Source organism: Paroedura picta, chromosome 7 (assembly GCF_049243985.1).
Source record: "Paroedura picta isolate Pp20150507F chromosome 7, Ppicta_v3.0, whole genome shotgun sequence".
In the NCBI taxonomy this organism is placed as follows: Eukaryota; Metazoa; Chordata; class Lepidosauria; order Squamata; family Gekkonidae; genus Paroedura; species Paroedura picta.
The window spans coordinates 94,419,674-94,436,397 of NC_135375.1; the positions used below are offsets into that span (position 1 = coordinate 94,419,674).

Below are 16,724 nucleotides of genomic sequence, written 5' to 3' on the forward strand. Positions count from 1 at the left end.
TTGGTCTGCAATCAATACTCTTGTTTTGTGCCCACCTTTCCCAGTGATGTCCCAACAACCCCTTTCTGAGAATTGTCCGAAAAGACATTTAGAAGATTGAAAGAGGCAGAGGGAACAGGAGAATAAACAAGAGCAGACCACTTTGTGTGGTTGAATTTTTAATCCTGAAATAGTCCACAAACATGGCCACTGAATGGTTATACTCTTACCATGTTGTCTGGGCTCTGTCTTGCCTGAGTAGATCCCTAGAGCAGGGGTAGTCAACCTGTGGTCCTCCAGATGTCCATGGACTACAATTCCCATGAGCCCCTGCCAGCATGCTGGCAGGATCTCATGGGACTTGTAGTCCATGGACATCTGGAGGACCACAGGTTGACTACCCCTGCCCTAGAGAACACAACCCATAACTTAGAGCCAGTGTGGCTTGATGGGTATAGTGTTGGATGAGGATCTGAGAAAACCAGGTTCAAACCTCAACTCCACTATGGAAGGTCATTGTGGGTGACCTTGGGCCAACAACATTCAGCCTAACTTCCCCAACAAAGTTCTTGTGGGAAAAAACTGGAGGAGGACTACAAGTCACTTTGGGTGTCTCCCCAATACATTTTTTTCAGCATAAGAAAAAAAAAAGGGGGGGGGGGAGGAGAGTGTTGTGCTTAGGGTCCAATCAGGATTAGGCCCTTACTGTTTTTTTTTAAAAAATCACTTTAAAATGGTATTTTAATTAGAGCAGCCTTTCTCAACTTTCTTTTTTACCATTGAGAAACCCTGCAAAATATGGTTGGGAAGCATAGCTTTGTACATGCCCATGTGGGGTCTTCTCCATCCCTCTCCCTCCAGGCCCATCACTGGCCATTTGGGGGGGGGGGAGATCAACATGACCATATATGGTCATATTACTCGATACATGTTTAACTAATCTTAAAAATATATTTTAAAATTACAATTAACTCCCACCCAATTAGGAAATCCTTCTATGGCTGTCAAGAAACCTCAGGGTTTTAAAAACCCTGGTTGAGAGCCCGAGTTAGACCCTCAACCAGCTGGTTAAAACCAAACCCTGAAGCCCTCTTAAACAACATCAAGAGGCAGCAAAAAAGAGGTTCTCCCTCTCAATCTGGATTCTTGAAGGAAAGAGGTTTCGTTCACGCAGGGACACGTCCAGTGGACATGCTTCTTTTCAAATGCACATGGTGCACTGATTAAGTTTGAGGCAACTTCATATATTAAATGTACCAAGTCAGCTTTCCACAGTATTTTTTGTCATAGTGTAAGTTATATAAGTTATATAAAAGCCTCTTGTGGTGCAGCTGACATGCTGTCTGAAGCTATGTCCATGAGGCTGGGAGTTCGATCCCAGCAGCCGGCTCAAGGTTGACTCAGCCTTCCATCCTTCCGAGGTCAGTAAAATGAGTACCCAGCTTGCTGCGGGGTAAATGGTAATGATTGGGGAAGGCACTGGCAAACCACACCGTATTGAGTCTGCCATGAAAACACTGGAGGTTGTCATCCCAAGAGTCAGACATGACCCGGTGCTTGCACAGGGGATACCTTTACCTTTACTTTTAAGTTATATAGCTTCCACCACGTTACAGGTCTGCTGAGAATTTCAGATCAGTGGTTTGGATTCCCCAGAGAACCTCAAAGGAAAACAAGGTTGCACTTACCTGTAAGGTTGCACTTACCTGTTGTTCATCGAGTGGTGTTCTGTACTTGTCTTGCTCGCCACTCTCTTCTAGCCTCAGACTAAAAATACCCCCCATGTTGGTCTTGTGGGGATAAGGGAGCCCCAGGGACCCATAATGCATGGCATTGCACTGGGGCAGGAATCCCCCGGAGGATGCGGGCTGCTCCGGCGCAGCGCGGGCACACACACACTGCCGGGGCTGGAAAGCCTGACTCGCTGCTGTCATGCCGCACTCCCACCAAGGTGGGGGTGAGGGGACCACGGAGCTGACAGGGGTATGCAGTGTCTCTCTAGGTTGAGAGAAGGGCTGGGCTGAAAGGCACGGGGCTGGCCTGACCCAGCCCCCGCTGGCACCTGCGGCATCCTTGCTGTGGGTCTTCCGGGGCGCTGCGCCGGGCCAGGGCTGGAATGGTGGCAGCAGGGTGCATAATCGGGGCTGCCCTGCTGCCGACATCCCAGATTTCTAGACCAGTGCATAACTGGTCATGGTGATCATTCTAGGGGCTGCCACCTACTGTAACACTATTTAATTATAGTCCACACCATGTTGATGTGCAATTTAATTTCCTGAAGTTTTTATGTGTCAGTCATTCTTAAAATTAAAAACCTTCATTAGGATTAGGGTGAACAAATCTGATTTATGTACTTACATGAATATGAAGCATAAATAAATACAGCTTTACAGATCCCAGAGTACAAATTTATCATATGTTTCAAAGAATTTTTTTTAATGTAGTAAAAAAATAAGGCATTCAAGAGCTAAGGAGAATAATAAACATGTTTCTTGCCTAGAGTATCACCATGTGCAGCCCTGTACTATATCGGGACAATGTTTCAAATAATGCCCATGGGGAAGAACAGGATATACATTTGAGAAATAAATAAACAGCTTTCAGTCTGCTCAGTGCTTAGATGGGAAAAGATTGCAAGTATATTATACACCATAAGACATTTAAGCTGGTAATAATTGGTACCTGATCTGCATTTTCTTGATCCACGGCTAATTTTTCCATCAAGGCTTCAACGTCTATCGATTTCTCCTTCAGAATGGGCTCTAAAGCCGAAAGTTCTAATTTCATTTTGTCGACGAGTTCGTTCGTCTCCAGCAACTTGGTCAAGCCGTTCTTCACACGATCCCGAGCCTGGAGCGTGGTAAATGTTATTGATTAATAATTTATCAATGGCTTCGGTCAAAACTTCAAATAAGCGTTACCACGTTAGAAGCACGAGATTTTCCTGAAAAAGAAATGCTGAGCATTGGACAACAGTAACACTGGGCTGGATGCTACAGCTGTGAAGAGGCAGAAGGCACTGACAGTGGTGAATCTTTCTTTGCCTAGATTCAAATGGGTAGCCGTGGTCTGAAGTAGCACAACAAAATCAGAGTCCAGTAGCACCTTTAAGACCAACAAAGATTTATTCAAGGCGTGAGCTTTCGAGTGCAACCTCTCTTCCTCAGACTTGCACTTGAAAGCTCACGCCTTGAATAAATCTTTGTTGGTCTTAAAGGTGCTCCTGGACTCTGATTTTGTTGTGCTTGCTTTCCCTGTTTCTGTCCTAGAAGCTGCCAGGGAATTAGGGGACAATGTGGACAAAGTCCCATGTAACACGCTGCAGGGAAGAGGGAGGAGCAGCCTTTTCCCTGTCTTACCCCAATGGATCCTCATTTCCAGTAGAATGGTGGCACAAAACCCACCCAACTCATGTTGTATAACTGCACATGTTCTAATCAAATGAGTATGAACATATGTAACCTTTCCCATAAATAAATGCTAAGAGTATAATTGCCTTAAGCAGCAAAAGTTACCTCTCCAGTCTGTGACCAGTCAAATGTTTCACGTCAACGACATTTCTTTTAAAATACGAAAACAGGCTTGAGCCTACAAGTATGCATAAACAAGTTTTTGGGTAAAAGTGCTACGGCCCAGCAAGCAACCTTGCATACATATAGCACATGCTCATCTGGATGGCCACCCCAAATTCTACACTGCAATACTAATTGGAGCCCCACCAAACTGGCTGGAGGCCTGCATTCCCATCCTCTGGGACCACAAGCTGTGATATCTGGTAGCTGCCTGGTACGAGAACTGGATCTAGGCTGAAAGTTAGAAACACCTAACTTTAAGCACACCTTGCATTGTACCTTTGTATATCTGGCTTCTTCCCATGCAGCATTCCAAGAGGCGTGTGAGCCTTCAAATCAGAAGAAAGAATGAAAACTGCTGCTCAAACAACGGCAGTGTAGTCGGACATCCATGGAGGGAGAGGCCTTCGAAAGGTCCAGTGCCATCACAATAGCTACAACCTCTTGCTGCCCGTCTAATTGTGGACAGCAGAAGAAAGAGGAGGTCTTCTGATGGGCCAGGGAAGTAATCCATCAAATATGTTGGACCCAAAACATCAGCTCAAACGCAATCAAACAATGGCAACAAGTAAGTTGATATGGGTATAATATCTCATATCAAGAAGACTGTTTAAAAAGTCCATGCAATTTTATCTCCAAAGACCTTAGTCACAGAGGACAGTCCTGGGTTCAGTTAAATGCTGACAATCTACACCAAGCAGACGTTCTCCACTCACAGCTCTGCAGGACGGCTCTGTGCCATTACATCTATGGCACAGAGGAAATTTTGTAACCTTGGCCATTATGATCCCAGATAAGGCCCTAAAATCAACCATAGCCTGTGTTTTGTTCAGCTGCTACTTTAGATGTATGGACTAACATCTTGCCTTAGCAGCCTACATTGTTCTCCTTGGACAAGAAACCGACACTTCTCAACTTGATTGGTGCCATAGTGCTCCAATATTCCTTTGTGTTTCCAAATACACTCTGTTCAAGCAGTGCATAATTTTGCCACTGTTGCCCCAGGCAGGCAAGTCACCAGGCAGCCCAATCACAGACACATCCTTTGACATTCCTGAGGATCAAATCTACCCCTTCCAAGGCACTCATGCTACCCACCCCATCTTTAGAGTCAGAGTGTGCCAGTTCACAGCAGGAACGGATTCCTTGTCATGATTATGAGGCCATTTTACCCCAAGACCTTACTTTTCCTGGAAAGCAGAGGACCTGGGATGCCTGTAGCGAGTCCAAGAAAATCTCATAAGTACAGTGCTCCCTGTGGCTCTCACCTTCCCCAGCTGAGCAACCTTAGCCTCAAACATATGAACTTACTCCCTGACTGCCGGGATCTCATTGCACTGGGCATACATCCACACCTTCCTCCCCGAAGCCAACAGTCTTACAAATGACAACTTGGCTTTGTCTTTTACCTTCATTTGAAGGTATTATTGTAGGACCTGCTCTTTTTCTCTCTCCTTTCATCGGGAAGCTCTAAATAAATAAGATTGGTACTCAAGGCATCTGCTTAATTTCATTAGTGATTTCCACGGGGCAAAAATCTAATGTTTACATTTTCATCAAACGCTCAGTCTTTCCGGTTTCAGAATGATTCCATTTCTTCCTCAAGAGCCAAAATAGGACCGTTCATCTTAACTTTAGTTACTCAACACAGATATCCACATGGAAAAGGACTGCACGGCAGCCTTTATCGCGAGGGGGCAACCGACCAAACCCAAAGAATATCCACAGGTCCCCCTCAGACATCCCCTCCATGGCCTGAACCAGTCTGACCTCTCTGGGGGCCTTAGCTAAGTTGCCGTTCCTGTTATATTGTTGTTGTTTAAGATCACTGAAATTGTGTTGTTCAGAACCACTATTAGATTATTGTTGTTGTATTTGACTGTGTTATATGTTAGGTCGTTCCATGTATCCACCGTGATGTTATATGGAAACCGCCCTGAGCCATACGGAAGGGCGGTATAAAAATCTGGTGGGTGGGTGGGTGGGTGGGTGGATGGATGGATGGATGGATGGATGGATGGATGGATGGATGGATGGATGGATGGATGGATGGATAGATGGATAGATGGATAGATGGATAGATGGATAGATGGATAGATGGATAGATAGATAGATAGATAGATAGATAGATAGATAGATAGATAGATAGATAGATAGATAGATAGATAGATAGATAGATAGATAGATAGATAGAATCACTGAGCTCAAGGATGTTCTATGAATTCAAATGATTTCAGTGTGGGTGATTATGAGTCAGATAAAAAGGGCAATCGACAAGGCATGTTGCCCCTGTGCATGTCTCGTAAAAATAGATCCCGTTGAAGAAAGCCTATGTTAAATCCATCTCAGAACTGGAAAAATTAACAGTACAACATTATGTACTGTTTTGAAAAGGAAGGCTGTCAGAGAGAAATGAGGCATGACTCTAAGCATAATGAAAGTATTTCCGTTAATAAAATGTAACTTACTGAAACCAGCTCTTTCCTTTTTTCACTCAGCATGGTCAAGTAAAGATTGATTAACTCTAAATAGGACGTAGGCGTGGTGTAGTACCGTCGCCGGAGCTCAGCATAGTATCGATCAGCCATCTCCGTCACATTCATGTGAATATCTACGCACATTACAGAAAGTTTCTCTTTCATCCTGTCACTTCCAAGGTCAACCGTCAGGAAAAAAGTCCTTGCTACGGAAAGCAGAGCTTCTTTGGGCCACTGGAAAAAAAGGACAAAAGGATAACCTAAATAAAGATCTCACCTATGCATTCAACACCGCCACCATTTGATTTCTATGTTAATAATTCACATCACCCTAAATCCCAGCAAAGGAAGGCATTTTCTTAACTAAGCAAGCACTAAGAGCTTTTACTTTAATGACTGTATGGTAGTAAAAAAAATAAAGAGGATAACAGAGCATTATTATAGCATTATTACAAGCGAGGCCAGTGTTGGCACAAACCACTCAAAATGGCGGGCATAGGAAAATAAACAAATGCATGCATTTCCACATTCGGCAGACCCAAATTAGATTCTGCCTTGACAGATAAAATCGCTGTAACCTGGAATTTCTAAAACCCGCATTAAAATAGAGGGCAATTTAGGATTTCACCTGGAAAGGTGGATTTTAATGAGGAAACGAATGGAAAACTAAAAATGCAAATGATATTTTCACTAGTGCGAAAATGGGAGGGCTTATGAGTAGGCATGGGAGGGTGAGAAAGGAGGCGTGAGCAGGGGAAAGGAAAGGGAAGCTAGGAATTCTCTGACCCTGGTCACAGTCCTGTGAGAGCAGTTACTCTAAGAGCTCTCTCAGCCTCACCTTCTTCAAAGGGTGTCTGTTGTGGAAAGAGGAGGGGAAGGCAATTCTAAGCCATTTTGAGACTCTTCCGGGGAGTGAAAAGTGGGATATAAAAACCAACTCTTCTTCTTCATCATCAGCTAAAGCAGTGGTCCCCAACCTGCGGGCCACGGCCCGGTGCCGGGCCGCAAAGGCCATGGTGCCGGGCCGCGGCTCCCTCTCCCCGCCCCCCCCCACCGCAGTAAAAAACTTCCCAGGCCGCAAGCTTGCGGCCCGGGAAGCTTCTTACTGCGGGGAGGGCGGGGAGAGGGAATCAGGGCCGGGCCGCACCCGCGCGGCCCGATCCGCGGGCATGGCTCGCGGGTGCAGCCCGATCCGCGGGCGTGGCTCGCGGGCGCGGCCCGATGCGTGGGCGTGGCCCGCGCGGGCGCGGTCCCCGCGGGCGCGGCCCGATGCCCTGCCAGTCCCCAGCCTAATAAAGGTTGGGGACCACTGAGCTAAAGGAAAATTGTGAGGCTAATTTGGTGGTGGTTACTGCTCAGGGGAGGTGAAAAATCAGTGTTTCAAGAAAAGCAAAAGAAATACATTTTTTTCTAAGTTAAGGATGTTCCCTGCCTTTTATGAGGGGCAAGGAATTTGTGGGATCTAGGGATGGTCAAGAAAAGCATTATGCTGTGGGGAAAATTTCAAATACCCGGAAATAAAGTTGCCACCAGGTTTCTCTTAACAATGCACTTTTCATGTGAATTTAAAAAGGGAACCATGCAAATAATTTCAAGGGAGGCAAAAACGAAGACTAGGTTTTGGGGGGATTTTGTTTGACGTCTGCTGCTTGCCTCTTGAATTCCCTGGTGGTTTTCTATCCAAACACTGACCAAGGCTGACCTTGTTTAGCTTCCGAGATCTGATGAGGTTGGGCTAGCCTAGACTATCCAGATCAGAGTAGCATACATCGAGTTTATTACATTTTATATTTACTGAATCTAGTATTTGAAGGATCACTCAAAGGATCTGGCCGAAGAGGCCAGGACCGATATTTTACTATTTGAAGAGAAATAAAAAATATATTACATTTAAATTATATTAGCACCTGTAGGATAAAGAAAATAACCACAAGCTTGACAAGGAAACAGTGGCTGAAGAAAGCCAGACAAATATTCTTAAATAAGAATCCTGTGTTACTGGGACAACTTAACAAGGTGTTTTTTTTATTGAAACTAGGTACCTGAACAAACCAATCGATCGTGCAGCAATTCACAAGCGACGGAAACATTCGGCACCGTGCTCGGAAAGCATCTCCAACAGGACTCATGCACAGAACAATGTGCAGTTTCTGGCGGACGCGGTTGATAAAATATCGAAATACCTGAGAAAAGGCCGTACCAAATATTAATTCAAGGATAAGAGGAGAGCAAGGTAATGATGAGGGTTGTTAGCGCAAATAAAAACGAGGACACTCATAAAACTGTAACGAATGATTACTAGCTGGTGAGGAAATGGGCTGCTTGGCTTCCCAGCCGATTTCCATTTCTCACACCTAGAATCAATCTCTGATATTGGCTGAGAACAACAGCGCCATAAGAAGTAATTTCCTCTTTCCTTTGGAGATGGTAATTACACATGTACCACACACGCCATAATTTCAGCAGCTCTGTCCGCAGCAAAAATTATCCAGATAATGCCTCAGAAATAATACTTGAAATGTTCCTTTTACCTCATCCCTATTACCCTCTGCTATGCCGGCTTCTTTTGCCTTGGGTCTGGTCGCTGCCATAACAAACTCCAGCTCATCTTTCTCAAACAGATTAGGTACCTCGCCAGAATTCAGAATGTTGTTTATGTCTTCGAGAAATTCTTCTACAACAATCTGCAAAATTTGATAAATAGCAGTCGTCAACACAAGAGAGTGGTGCGATTTAAAAATACGGCAGCCAGAAACCTATGAGTTTTTCATAGTTTACTAATGACTTATTAGTTTGCATCAGGGGTAGTCAAACTGCGGCCCTCCAGATGTCCATGGACTACAATTCCCATGAGCCCCTCATGAGAATTGTAGTCCATGGACATCTGGAGGACCACAGTTTGACTACCCCTGGTCTACATCATGAACAAACATTTATTCGCTTTAAAATAAAGATTCTATTTTATAAGCGCTGGCTCCTAATCCTAACCCGGGCACATTTATTTATGTATTTATTATATTTATATACCGCCCTCCCCGGAGGCTCAGGCACATATGAGGGTGAGTCAAAAAGTATTGCTGCAAGGCTTCCAGTTCCAAATAAAACATGGTTAAACATGTCTCTGTGATCAGAAGATGGCCACAGACAAGTTCTCTCATGGATACACTTGTTTTAGGTCTTGTTAGGATGCTTTAAAAAAAACAACCACCCTAAAAACTGCACTGATGAGAAGGAGGCCAGGAAAGTTGCACTGAGGAATTTTTTTCCATCATGGCAATAGGCCTGCTCATTCTTTGAGGGTAGTAAAGGGCTGTACTACAAGAATTTCAATGGAAAACCTTACCCCATCCACCCTACAGCCCTCAACTTCTCCCTTCATACTTCTGTTTGGTCCCAAAACTCAAAGAACAATTAAGAAGAACACGGTTTGAGTTTCTCAAGAATGCCAAAGCTGCCCTTTTGATGTGGTGTAAATTGAAGGCCGCAGAGTTCTTTGGGGAAGGGGTTAGGGACAGAAGCGCCTCCTCCCGAAGTGCAAAAATAGCTTCACATTTCGATATTTTTGTTTAATGAAAGTGATTTTGTTATTCTGTAGCAAAACCTTGGGACTTACCTTCATATAAGCAAGGTGTTGCAGGCCGCAGGCAGACAGAGATAATAGACATGAATTCTATCCTTACCCACGTTACAAGACAAATTGGAATGCCCAAAAACAGAAGCATGAAAAGAAATTCAATGACTAGGATACTGAGATGCTATTCACAGCAGTTCCCCAGATGGGATGACAGGAGGAACAATGCTGCTGCAGTGTCTTATTTTGCCAATCACACATTCCTCCTGGGGGTCCACTGATCTGAAGGTACACAGTTTGGGAGGCAAAGAAGACTGAAGTTGGAGGGAAGGTGAGGAAGTAGTCTTCCTCAAGTGAGACTCTGCAGGTGCTGTGTAAGACCTCTTCTGCATTAAGAAACACCTTCTTTAGCCTCATTTTGGATTTCCTTTGGATGCTGCGAGTCGACTCTAGCCTTTCCACATTTGGGCTCTCCTCCCATTATTTCCCAGGCTGAAATTTGCAATATGCTTTCTGCACTGAGTCCAATGGAGGCAGACTCCCAGGTTTGATTCCGCGTTCCCCTGCATGCAACCGGCTGGGTGATCTTGGGCTCGCCACAGAACTGATAAAGCTGTTCTGACCGAGCAGTAATATCAGGGCTCTCTCAGCCTCACCCACCCCACAGGGTGTCTCTTGTGAGGAGAGGAAAGGGAAGGCGACTGTAAGCTGCTTTGAGACTCCTAAAGATAGAGAAAAGCGGCATATACGAACCAACTCTTCTTCGCTCCCTTCCTCTTTTCAAAAAATGTTTTTTGCAAAATGGTCCCAGCTTCCACCTTTGTTTTCGTTGTGTCCCTTAATCCTATCATCCTGAGCCATTGATTGCCTCCCCCCTTCCCCGCAAAGTGTCTTGAATGTAGAAATCCCTGGGTTATTGTGTTACAATGCTGCTGTGCAAGACTGCTTCTTTAAAACTTAGAAACAGCATTGTAACATGATCAACCCTTTTTTGTAAAAAAAAAAAAAAGCAGATTTTTTTTGAACCGGAGGGAGGGAGGGGGAGGCACAGAAGGGGAGGGAAGAGGGCGAGGAGGAAAGCGCCCAAATTACTCAGAATGGTGATCGCAGGGAAAAATCCGAGTGCACACATTTCCACATTGGGCAGCCCCAAATTAGATCCTGCCTTGACTGATGAAATCACAGGAACTGGGAATTTCCAAAACACACGGTAAGTCAGAAGGCAATTCAGGACTGTGCCGGGAAAGGGTAATTTTAATGTGGAAATGGACAGAAAAGTCGGCCCTTTAAAAATGCAAATCCAAACAATATTGGAAACAGTTTCAGGCTAAAGTCAATGTGTTCTTTTCCCCCAGATTCATTTGACCTATATATGTATTTATTTGATCTGAAATTTAGCCTTCAGCAGTAGAAACATGCAACATTAAAAAAAAAACACTTATCTTTATCTGTTTTCTTTGAGCAGTCATTTGTGCAGCCAGGCATATGCAATCTGAAGAGTTTCATCTCAAACTTCCTTGAGCTAAGTGTATAAAGTTGGTGGGGGGGGGGAGTTAACACCAAGAGACTACTATGAAGGGACTCCTGCACATTGAACGTGCTTCCAAAAATTCCCTAAAGATCTTTGTGCAGACACAGAACCCACATGTACTCTTGCAGCGAGTTCAGAACAAAGGACACACGCGGTTAAAAAAGCGTCTCAAACCAAATGGGCTGCTTAGTCTTCAAAACCAATGCCCTAGTTAGAATGATCACAGAACAATTATGAAAGCAGCAGAATTACATTGGCAAAGACACTTCAGCGGAAAAGCCTCAGAACATTCAAGAGCCGATCTGCATATTCAGGAGAGTCAAGTCCCCGAGACAAACAGACCGTCACATGTAGGGATGAAAGAAAGCGGGTACGCGGTGGTCCTGAGCACCAGTAAAAAAGCGGCCCTTGTGGAACCTCTCCTGCTTCAGGTCCCCTGACAGAGACCGTCTAAAGCAGTGGTTCTCAATTTGGGGGTCAAATGACCCTTTCACAGGGGTTGTGGCAGGGCACCATCCACACAACAGCCTTGCGGGGTACATCGAGTTAGAGCGTTCATCTGTCTGGAGCAGTGGAAAAGAGTGAGATCAGCATGATGGGACAAGAGGCAGAACTGAGAAATCCTGGGGGGAAAAAAACCCAATTTATATACAATCACGAACAATGGATCTTCACACCATTGGTCAGTTTTGGTTTAATTTGTGTGAAAGAACACTGGAATAGTTTTATGGTTGGGGGTCACCACAACATGAGGAACTGTGTCAGAGGCACTAGGAAGGTTAAGAACCACAGGTCTAAAGTTACTTCCACTTGCTACAGACAGCAAAACAAACAAACAAACAAAAACCCTGCACACTAATTGAATATGTTTCCCCTACCAAAAGAAATTAAATTGTACATGCAGAAAATCAGAATGCCGGTGAGTTTCTCATGGGGTTCATGCTTTCGTCTCACCCAAACTAGCATGAAGAACTAGCGTGCCGATGTCTGCTAAATACCTATTAAAAGGTATTCATGATGCCTGGAAAATATGGGAAAGCTTGAAAAAAGTAAACGATTAAGCACTGCAGTTAGGTAACCTCTTCAAGAACTTAAAAAAAAAAACCTCTTCCCATTAGGAAAGCATAACTGCTGCTTGTTACACTGTCACAGGGTATGCTGACATCTAATTTTGACCTGTCCCTGGAATGTTTATCTCACTATCCAGTCGTCGTATTCGATAGTAGCTCTATGCCATCCCCTTTCACCATACACAATTAACTTATGCGGATGGAGTGTGACTTTGCACCGTGGGAGTCCACATTTCATCATGATCTTCTCTTCTGCTGCAATTAGGGTGATCGGCTGGGTTTTCTCAAACTCTCTGAAATCACTGAATAGCTGTAAAATGTATCCAACTATCCAGGAAAACAGTGACAGGGAGCAGAAAAGGGAAGTGGGTGGGCTGTTCTCCTTTCAAAAGAGTGCAAGATTAAACTGAATGAATAATTCTTGGAGTGTCGAGGAGCAATTCAGGAGAAGAGTTATAGTGGTAATTATCAAACAAGAGCTTTATTGCAGAGTAAGCTTGTCTCCCACTGATAAGGGCTATGTTTATGTTAAAAACTTTAATCCAGAACCTTTACTGCACCTTAGTATTGCCGCTGTTGCCCGGCAAGTCTGAATCCCTAACTGATGCTCTGAATTCGCAGCAGCCCTTCTGCAAAAGGACACGGGGAAAGGGGAATTTTTTTCTTGGTTTCTGATTTGACTCTCTCCGTGGACCATTTCCGCACAGGGAACTTTGCTGTCACAGCTCCCATGCAGGAGTACAAATCTGAGGTGGATGAGGTGCACCGGAGCAGGAAGTGGCTAGGCAACCTGCCCTAGCTCAAACTCCAGTCTGCAGCCCAGCACAAAACCTCCAGTGCAGTTTTCCGGTTCCTGACCTCGGCTCGGCTTTGGGCTCCTCTCCAGTTCCTGATCTTGATTTAAGATTGGTACTTGACCCGGCAACCTCAGCCCTGACCTTGCCTCACTCCTGCTCTGCTTCTCCTTATGGACTGAACCCCTTGGACTGGACTCTGGCTTGGTTCCTGGATTTTGCTTATGCCTGCCTGGTGAGTTGGCTTTCTGGCCAACAGAGTTCTTACTCGGTTCCGGTGTGCAGCCCAGCAGGCAGCACAGTAGCCAAATTTTGGAAAGCAATATTTACAGAGACGGTAAAAGCACCCAAGAACAAATAAACCCTACCAATGAATTGGCCATGCTCAACATATATCTTTTTATATCTTATATCTTAATGAAATTCCCAATGCAAACAAAAAATGTTCATTAATTATCTTTTAGTTGTTGCTAAATTGCTTTTGAGCCAATACTGGAAAAATGCTATAGGGATTTCCTTAGAGAGGTGGCACTTGAGAAACTCAGATTCAAAATTGTGAATTCCTCATTGGGAAATTGCGAGTTCAAATCCAAAGGGGGGGGAATGATGGAGAAGTTGATTCATAAAGCACAGGGTAACGATGCACTCCAGAGATCAGGTAAGCATGGTAGTCAGGCCTAAGGTTTTCAGGCAGGGAGGTGTCAGCATATAGATTATGTTGCATCCACACCCCACAATGTCCCTTGAGAAGTTTTACAGTTTAGTGCCAGCTGCTCATATTCAGTCCTGCAACAACTCATCATCATTGGTTTTTATTGTCATTTTATGGTTTTAGGGGACGGGGTTATGTAAGCCGCCTCAAGCCTTCGGGGGGAGGCGGGGTATAAATAATAATAATAATAATAATAATAATAATAATAATAATAATAATAATAATAATAATAATAATCACGCTCAGCAGGTTGCTGACATCCAGCAATAAGGTGTGTGCTTCTCCTTTCAGCCCGCAGTTCTACTTTAAGCCTGCAGCTCTCTAATGATGCAGGTGATTCTGGGAGGCTAGAAATGGGCAGGTGGCTTTCATCCGCTGGATCACAGCTGGGGGTGGGGTGGAGGTGACTCTGTACAAGCCCTGGGCTATAAGTCTTGGCATACTGGCACCTCCTCTTCTTGTTTGTCAGCTTCTGCTGCCTCTGGCCTGGCTGTGCTAGCCCCTTCCTCCTCTGATAAGTCCTCAACCTTGCTGGGTCCTGGCTGACACAGGGCATCCCGAAAATAAGTTTTGAGGGTTTCTTTCCACCTTTGCATTGGGAGATGCTATGGGCCAGGCTTTTCTAAAAGGGTTGTATAAATCCTGGGGTTACTTGACAGTCTTGGAGGTGTATCTTGAATGGGTAGGAGTTAATGGTCACATGCTGTTACATTGCACTGATATGCTCCTCTTCCTAGTCACCACCCTGAGAGCTGACTCCACAGTGGCAGAATCCATATTTTCAAATCAGGAGGTTCCAAGTTTAATCTCCAACCATCTCTACCTGTTTTTTTTTGTTTTTGTTTTTATTAAAAGAATTTCTGGAACCAGGGTTAAGAAAGGCCTTGGAGGGTTGTTCCAATGAGAACAGACAACACTGGGCCTAGAAGGGCCAACGATCTGACTCATCAGAACACAGCTTCATCTGTTCATCCAGTTCATATGTGATGGCTAACAGAGTGAAAAAAACAACTGCTAGCTAACAATTTTAATAATAAAACGACATTGAAATATATGCCGCAATTCTAAATGCTTGAGAACACTACTTCCCCTCCCCCTGGCGTGGCCTTCCCCTCGGGCCTAGAAGCACACCCGGGGCCTCTTCTAGGCCCGAGGGGAAGGCCTTCATCTTTACTCATGGTGTCTCGCTGTTTCCCCGTTGCTTTCTGGCCTGTCCTGGTGAGGGCCTCGAAGCTTGTCCTGGTGAGGGCCTAGAGGTCTTTCTGGCCTGTCCTGGTGAGGGCCTAGATTGTGACCTCACCTGCTGTCTATCCTGGTGAGGGGCCTGCCCACTCTCCGCCCACTTAGTCCTTAGCCAAATATGAATACAGCGAAAGCTTTATAAAGATGGCCATACTGCAATGGGCGGTCCAGAGTGGGCTCATAGAGTTCCGCTCTTAGCCGGTACAGGATTCAGAAATGAGCAATTCACTCTTTGTATTGTTAACAATACCTTGGTTACTTCTCAGACAATCCCTGGATCACTTTAACCTAGGAGTTTATGCATTGTGTCCTTCTCGTCTACACTAGTAGATTTCAATTTTCTCCAATATTTAACTAGTGGAGGAATATAGGGCACTCCATCAATAGGTGATATAAAGCAGGGGTAGTCAAACTGTGGTCCTCCAGATGTCCATGGACTACAATTCCCAAGAGCCCCTGACAGCGAATACTGGCAGGGGCTCATGGGAATTGTAGTCCATGGACATCTGGAAGGCCACAGTTTGACTACCCCTGATGTAAACTGTCAGGTACACCGCAGCCATGAAGACACAACCTTTCTGCAAAGGGAATGTCCAAAAGGCGACCTCTGGATACACTGGAGGGAAAGATATTTAGCCACGCCAAAATAAATGCTCTTCTAAGAGAACTATCATCCAACATACTCTGGTTTCTCTTCAGATCACATAAAACTTTCGCCTAAATAAAACTTTGTTGGTCCTAAAGGTGCAGTTGGACTCAAATTTTGTTCTGTGACCTCTTTCCCGATGGATTCCATCGACTGTTAGGTTCTGCTGCTGCAAAGGAGGGCACATTTCAAGACCTGGGAGTGATGAACGATCTACCTTCTAGGCAGAGCTTCAGAGACACCTTCACAACCACACCGGAGGACTGAGCTTTATCCCCAGATTTATAGTGTACTCAATTATCATAAAATTATATTATTCAGATGGTGAGCTTTTTTTCGGGAAGAGTGATGCATTTTTGAAAACCTGCTGTAAATTCCTCTGAGCTCAAAGGATTAGAGCAGGCTATAAACCTAAGTCAACAAATAAATAAGGTTAACCGGCTTTTCTCTAAACCATCTCTTGTTTCTAGGTCTACTTTTGGATTGTAGTTATTTAATCAACTGACTTCATTCTGAAGCCTTTTAGTCGTATAAACAAAAGCAGTATAAATCACACGGCACTTTATCACGCAGGGTACATTTCAATGGCGACACGAGTTTCATTTTTTGTTTCACCTCTTCATACCTACCTGGGTGTCAGTGAAAAGGAAAACCATGTCTTTGTCGTCCACCCCTGCCATTTTATACAGCTTCCTAAGGTCTTCATGAAAAGTGTCGTAATTGTACCCGCGACTCAGTTCAATCTGAAAGCACTTGTAGTCACACATGTGAGAGGCAAGCCTCGTGAGGGACTGCTTGCCTGTGCCCCCAACGCCCACCAGCAGGGCGTTCCCCCTTTCCTGGCGGATCATCCGAGCAATTCTATGGAGAGATGAAGGGAGAAAAAAATCCAAAATCTTTACTTGCTATATTCGTTGATTGCCTTTCATCTATAATTACTCCAAAAACGGGTTGCGGAGGGGGGGGGATTAAGGCAGCCCAATCATGAAATAAAAATGTTGCCGCAATGGAAAGAAGCACTGGGTACAGCTGGGGGGAGGGGCAGGGGGCTGTTCAATCATTTCTCCTCAATGTTTCTGTTTACTTGCGAGATCAATGTGATAAGCCTCCTCCCCGCCTTTTACATTCCC

The 16,724-nt window shown here is 44.7% G+C and overlaps 1 protein-coding gene across 2 annotated transcripts in view; it reads right to left on the reverse strand.

Annotated features, from left to right (window-relative positions):
- The window catches only part of DNAH6 (dynein axonemal heavy chain 6), a 212,847-nt gene that overhangs the window by 106,803 nt on the left and 89,320 nt on the right, over positions 1-16,724 (reverse strand). For both annotated transcript variants that reach the window (XM_077345452.1, XM_077345451.1), the window contains exons 46-50: positions 16,224-16,455; positions 8,560-8,712; positions 8,071-8,211; positions 6,020-6,262; positions 2,662-2,829 (exon numbers count right to left, since the gene is read on the reverse strand). In XM_077345452.1, coding sequence (XP_077201567.1) covers positions 2,662-2,829; positions 6,020-6,262; positions 8,071-8,211; positions 8,560-8,712; positions 16,224-16,455 — 937 coding nt within the window. The remainder of the gene's footprint in view (positions 1-2,661; positions 2,830-6,019; positions 6,263-8,070; positions 8,212-8,559; positions 8,713-16,223; positions 16,456-16,724) is intronic.